Source organism: Neltuma alba, unplaced genomic scaffold (assembly GCF_004799145.2).
Source record: "Neltuma alba isolate B1F8T4 unplaced genomic scaffold, ASM479914v2 tig00002842_pilon, whole genome shotgun sequence".
NCBI lineage: Eukaryota > Viridiplantae > Streptophyta > Magnoliopsida > Fabales > Fabaceae > Neltuma > Neltuma alba.
Window position 1 is genome coordinate 72,894 of NW_021633039.1, and position 6,996 is coordinate 79,889.

The 6,996-nt window shown below is 38.5% G+C and overlaps 1 protein-coding gene across 2 annotated transcripts; it reads left to right on the forward strand.

The window, feature by feature from the left end:
• The first annotated feature begins 1,800 nt into the window (after positions 1 to 1,800).
• Positions 1,801 to 5,872, forward strand: LOC114739475 (NF-kappa-B-activating protein-like). Of its 2 annotated transcripts, none has more exons than XM_028927531.1 (2): positions 1,801 to 1,988; positions 4,045 to 5,872. In XM_028927531.1, the coding sequence occupies exon 2, from the start codon at positions 4,082 to 4,084 to the stop codon at positions 5,627 to 5,629; it is 1,548 nt and encodes a 515-aa protein (XP_028783364.1). In that variant the 5' UTR covers positions 1,801 to 1,988; positions 4,045 to 4,081; the 3' UTR covers positions 5,630 to 5,872. The 2 variants fall into 2 exon arrangements, with proteins under 2 accessions (XP_028783364.1, XP_028783366.1); XM_028927533.1 differs by lacking the exon at positions 1,801 to 1,988 and adding an exon at positions 3,776 to 3,799.
• The last annotated feature ends 1,124 nt before the right edge of the window (positions 5,873 to 6,996 follow it).

The following is a 6,996-nucleotide window of genomic DNA, read 5'->3' on the forward strand; positions in this document are numbered from 1 at the left end:
TAACAAGAGCACATCAATTTGCAAGTTGGCTAATTTAATTGAAAAAGTTGAACATGATAATTAACAAATTTGAAAGGGACTATTCTCAACTGAAATTTACGAATTTGCAACAAAGGTATGTAGATTAAGAAGATAAACATGTCCATTTACAAATGGACTAATGTGTTTATACATTTATATACTTACTATCTAATTTCACTGTAGTACTTGGGACAACTTATCACCAAGTACTATTATGAAAGTTTTTATCTCTATTTATAGCACTATACAAAATGAATTCTAACTCACCGCAAAAAAATGTAAATGAGTTGTCATAGGTGTTTCTGTGACCATTTCAAAAATACAATTGTATATAAAACTAAAAAAGACTATGTCCAACAATAAAATCATGCAACATTTGGATTCCTACAAGTCTTTTTAGTATGACCAGTTTCACCATATTTTGAGTAATGATACACTTTCTTTTGCTAGAATTGATATTCAATCCTCTGAGTTCTAGGCCTTCCAAGACGACAAGTAGTCAATGGTAGTTGTAGTCAATGATAGTTATAGAAAGATAGTAGATATGTATTTATCATACCGAAGAGAATATGACCTAGTAATATCATGTGTCTCAATTGGAATCATGAGTCTGCCAAAAAAAATTTCCTGAGTTAAGAATAAAAAGCAATCTTCAACATATACAACTATAATAACTCCAACCTCAACAAATTGAGTTGTTATTATAATACAACAGTAAGTACCATGAATACTTTTGCACATGTAGAGCATTAAAAACTCAAAATAAAGCATAGTTTCAGTTGTTAGACCAGTAAACATAAATTTGCTACAATCAACTTGTAAATACATTAATGTTTGTTGTAAATAGTCTAACTTCGATTGTTACTTCAACAAATATGAATTTACCACTATTGTTTTGTATATACTCTAAATTGCTTAACTTCACTTGTTACACTAGTAAACATGAATTGTTATAATCTACTTGTAAATATAACTAATTCTTGGTGTGAATTTCCTAACTTTACTTGTCACTTGAGCAAGAGTAATTGTTATTTTCCTTTACTTTGATTGTTAATACCAGAGACATGTACCAACAAGACTCACAAAAACCAAAAATTACAAAACAGAGTATGTTACAAAAAGCAAAAAAAGACATTGACAATAGCATAACAATGACTATAATTGCTAACAGGTATCAATAACTCACTAAAAAAATGAAAGTACCAATTCGTTCTTTGAAATTAGTGGAATAGAAACACTATCGACTAGAATGAGAGATGAAATTTTTAATGAGATCATGTGAAAAGAATCAAATAGAAAAATCACACTTGAACATAGAGTAGTAAAAAAAATTGTAGGGAAATGAAATTTATGTCAAGAGAACACGAATAAGCATAGAGAATATGAGAGGATGCTAATAAATATGACTATACCTTTCATCAAAGATGAGAGAAAGCGAAGTGAGACTGCTGAGGGAATAGAGCATAGAGAACCCAAACCAGTTTTATGTAGTAGAGAAAATTTGGTTTCTATTGTGAGAGAATGAAAGTAAAACCCTATCAGACCATTTTCTTTTCTTCTTTAAACATTAAGGGTAACCTGGACATTTTGCTTCTCAATTTAATTTCACCTTGCCCCCAATAGCCTGTAGTGAAATTTTAGAATTGTTTGGTTTTGAATTGAAATTATATTGCTGTAGAGATCCTTTAATGAAATTTTCCCATGGTATAATGCTAACATAAATATTTTTATATTATCAAAGTAAATACGTTTGGTTGCATTGCCCTTGGTCCCCTTCGGTGGCGGCCTCTCAGGCTCTTCCCCGTCACTACTCGCTGTTGCCGTCTCCTCTTTCTCAGCTCTTTTGCTCTAGGCCTCTCTAGTCTCGCCACTCGCCGTCGCCGGTCGTGGTTTGAACTTCATTTCGCAGCTGTTGATATCTATTCGTCTCTTGCAGTCGCCCTCGCCTCTCCATCTCCATTCTCCAGGTTTGAACTTCGAAATTTGGATCTTTGAACTTTTAGGGTTGCCTTGGAGTTCTATCTTCATTATAGGTTCTCCGTTGATTCTGTTTTTGCCTTTGTGTACATGTTATTCTATTGCTTTATTTCGTTTTTCCTCTTTCACCTGAAATCTAACCCTTTATTTCGAAGCTTCGTTGTTATTCACCTTCTGGCTTAGTGTTTCCTCCGTTTTTTCTTACGCTGTGTTTGGCTCGATGGAGGGAAGGGGAGGGGAGGGGTTTTAATTAAGGGAAAGTAGGGCTGAGCAATGGGCGGGCTGGGCTAACCTTCATAGCCCGCCCATTTATTCATAAATGGGCATGGGCTAACCCATAACCCGGTAGTAGCCCATTTAGCCCATATTAAATGGGTTACGGGGCAGCCCGTTTGGGCTGATCGGGTTATGGGGTAACCCATTTATTTTTTTAAATTTTTTTCAGTATAATTATTTTATATATGTAACCTTATGAAGCTGTCAATAAATTTTGCATGCCAAATAGCAAATCAATATGAAATAACATTAATCATATTCAATCATACAACCTTACTTAGATTCGCAAACAATTAAAGTCTGATAAAATCATAAAAATAGTCACCAATCATAAAGTCTCATAAACTTTGAAAGTTCCAACTTTTACCTAAAGGATAAAATAAAAACTTAGACAAGTATGAAGGTTTGATAAAATATGAATGAGAAACAATATCATCAATTAAATGAAGAATAAAAATATTTTAAAAAACTTAAAACTTAAATGGGCGGGTATGGGCAGCCCAATACCTTGCCCATAGCCCAACCCATTTAATGGGCTACCCCGCCCATTTAAGCCCGCCCGTTTATAATCTCTTATTTGGGCTAATTGGGCGGGCTTAAATGGGCAAAAAATTCATGGGTTATGGGCGGGCTAGCGGGTAATGGGTTTATTGCTCACCCCTAAGGGAAAGGGAGGGGAGGGTAGCTACAAAGGGGAGGGGAGGGAGGGGGAAGGAAGGGGAGGGATTTTAATGATCTCCTGTTTGGATTGATTGGAGGGGAGGGGAGGGAGCAATTTTAATAATACCTTATTTTGTTCTAATAAAAAATTGACTATTTTAGCCTCATAAAATTTAAATGAATTTTCTCACTTTTTTATTTTGTTAAGATATAACTATATATATAATACAATTCACCAATTTTGATTTACAAGACATAGTCACACACTCATAGAATATCAAGATAAAAAGTCACGAGTGATATATTTTAATCAGAGAAAAAACCTTGAAGGTGAAAGAAAATACCAACAACCTCTTGGAATTAGAAGAAGAGAAAAAAAAAGTTTACAAATACTCACTAATTTTGGAGACAATTATCTTAATAACCTCTTGTTAGATGCTCAAAAAACTCTTTTATATAAAAATGTTTACGACTGATTAGAGGTTAACAAATCAAAAGGGTATATAAGAAATTGAAATATTATCTCTCATCTCCCCTCCAAAAAACCCCACTTTTGGAGGGGAGGCTAGAAAGGAAAGGGAGGGGAGAAGAATCCCTCCCCTCTTTAAAAAACATCTTAACCAAATGAGGGAAGGAGAGGGGCTCCCTTCCCCTCCTAAAAAATTACACCAGCCAAACAAGGGGAGGGGAACAACTCCCCTCCCTTCCCCTCCAAAAATCCCGTACCAAACATAGCGTTAGTCGCAAAAACCGGGGACATAGTATTGCTTTCTAGTTACCATAACTTTTGGGTTTCCATGTTGAATCATTAATTCTTGGGTGCCCGAAGTATCATTCCTTTTCTTTTGGCTCTGAAATTTTCGAGGTTCCCGGATTTCGAGTTACTTGCTGGTTCTTTTAAAACAATCACTTTTGTGTTTTGTATCTGTGAAATTAATAAATTGGGGTGCTTGAGTTCTTATGATTCTTGTTTCATTTATAACGTCCAAGAGGATTCAAAATGGAAGACTGACTTTTTTACGAAATCAATCAGGCAGGCTTATGCAACGGAATTGTACGGATCCTTTCTGCTCAAATATATTCTTATCGCTTCATTTTGTCTTCTTGCAGGCATTCCTCGTTCCTTCTTTAACCGCCACAAAGCCTGATGGGAAGGCCGGCCTCCACAATCGAAATCCCCGACAGACGGCACCATTTGAACCAAGGAAATGGCCACTACGCCCCTGATTCCGATGTCTCTGATGACTACCGAAGCCGTCGTAGTCCTAGTTATGAATCATACGATCGCTCCGCTGACAACGATCGTTACCGCCGTCGATCGGAATCACCTGAGTACAGAAGCCCTAGATACAAACATGGTAATCTGAACGGCGAGGCTTTACCAAGGCAATTCGGACGTGGAGATCGCCGCGGAAACGGCGTATTTCTCGACCGAGATCGTCGTGATGCTGGGCGCTTTGATTCTGATTCGGACGAGGAGTTCAAGGGTTTGAGTTACGAGGAGTTCAGAAGGTTAAAGAGGCAGAAGATGAGGAAGATGTTGAAACGCTGTATTTGGAATGTGACGCCGAGTCCACCAAGAGGAGAGAGCGATGATTGGGAGGAGAAAATGGAAGGAATTCCTGACGAAAACGGGCATGATGATGTGTTCAAGACTGATTCGGCCGACAAGGAAACTAAATCGAAAGAGGAGTCTGAATCTTTGTCTGAGAAATCTGCCAGTAATGAATCGGAGAGTTCGTTCGAGTCCGAGTCTGATGCTGATTCTGATTCTGAATCAGATGTTTCCCGCTCAAGGAGGAAGAAGAGAAGGAATTCAGGTTCCAAGCGCAGGAGTAGGAAGTCGTACGGTGACACTGAATCTGAGGAAAGTGAGAGTGAGTCTGAAGAAGATCGTCCGCGGAAAAAGAAATCGATTAAGAGTAGGAGAAACAGAAGCAGACGTAAAAGGAGCAGTAGGAAGAGGAGGAAGAGAAGAGACAGCGATTCGGATGCCAGTGAGGACAGTGAAAGTGAGGAGTCTGATGGTAGTCGATCCACAGATGATCGTGAGAGGTCGAGGAAGAAACGTAAGCTATCTTCGGGTTCTCGATCAAAGGGTAGCAGGAGAAAGAGACGGTCTCGTGAGAAAAGTGACGATTCTGACTCTGAAGAGAGGTCGGATGCTGAAGGTGATGCAAAGAGCAAGGCGGAGGAGGTGAAGCCAGAAATTAATGCTGAGGCGCTGAAACTGAAAGAATTGTTTGAGTTGCAGAAGAAACCCGCATTGGATGATGAACCCGTGGTTGGACCACAACCTTTGCCGAGAGCTGAGGGCCATATTAGTTATGGTGGGGCGCTCAGGCCTGGTGAAGGTGACGCCATTGCACAATATGTTCAGCAAGGAAAGCGTATCCCTCGCAGAGGTGAAGTGGGTCTTTCTGCGGAGGAAATCCAGAAGTTTGAAACCCTTGGATATGTGATGAGTGGCAGTAGGCATCAAAGGATGAATGCTATTCGTATTAGGAAAGAAAACCAGGTTTATAGTGCAGAGGATAAGCGTGCTCTGGCAATGTTTAACTACGAAGAAAAGGCCAAGAGGGAACATAAGGTTATGGCCGATCTGCAGCGGCTTGTGCAGCGCCATATTGGGCAGGATGTTGGTCCAACTCATGATCCTTTTGGCGCAAAAGCGTTGGACGGCACTGACGCTTGATTTCACATATGTTGTACATGTTTTCTTTGAAGGTCCTCCTAGTGCATTTTATTCGGCTGACTATAGATTTAGACTCTGAACTTGCCTGGGGTGTGTAGTAGTTATGGAGTATGTAACGTGAGGGGAGTATGTAACAGTAAGATGGTCTGGGATTGTTGACTTTATATGAGTTTATGTTCTCTGTGAGGAGGAAGTCTATTTACCCACTTCAAAATGCAATGAATTATGTAATTTTATTTGTTATGACTTTCTTAAAAAGAAAATTTCTCATCCAATCGTTCAATACTCTATATGGCAAATTTTTAAGTTGAATGTGATACTAAACCAAGGTGTAATGCATTCATGAAGAGAAACAAAGATCATTTCTTTATGATCTCGTTATTGCTTCTCCACTAATACATCTTCAAACAGTATATATGCATCGGACCTCACTTAAGACTCCTTGAATGAAGCCAGGAGATAATGTCATCATGAATGCTAATAATTCTGTCATCAAATCTCCTTCTAACATGTGGTGGTAGCCTCCTTCATAAATCTTCAGGGTCTTATCTTTGATTGACACTTTCTCATGAAACTGGCTCAATACAGGATCTGTTATCTGCTCCTCCATGAATAATCAGCAGGGGCATTTAGTCGTTTAGATCCTCTTGGTGGCCATTTTCTCTGCGTCTCTCAGAAGCTTTTCAAATTACATCTGAGCTGTCCATTTTGTTATAATCCTAGCCATCCATTCAATTCCATATTCTGCCAAATCCCTGCAGCCTTCACAGATACACTTTCCTGTAAGTTTCCAACCCCGTTGGTGAGCTTCATCGTTGCCCATTGTATGGCATTATGAGAGTCTCCATAGCTTTCTTGAAAGCAGCTTATTCGGTCAGCTTATTTGGTTTGGCATCTACATCACAACTCTTTCTCCATATCTTCGCCCTTCTTTTCCTTCCCCTTCTACTGAGTAAGACCGATAGATGCCTTCAAAGACAGGAGAAAGTTATCTTGGTTTAATATTATAATATATAGCTGAGAGATGTGGACTTGACGAAGCTGTAATCGCTCTGAACTGTGCTTCTTCTTATGCTTCTATTTTTCCCTTCCATTTAAATAATTTGAAGTTTTTGTTCTGAATTTCTTGATCTGATTGAATTGGGATGATGAGCGATTACAAGGAGGAGATGATCAATGACGGCATGCGGGAATTTTATGTGCATTTTCTTGGGCCTGAACAAAATAAATTTTTTCATCCCTCTGATTTACATTTCTGTTTATTTCAGACTGATTATTTGTATATGTATCTTTAGTCTGAGCATGTCTTTGACATTTGTTTGTGAATGGTTTATAAACTTGTGGAAATCTGCATTTTTTGTTGGTGC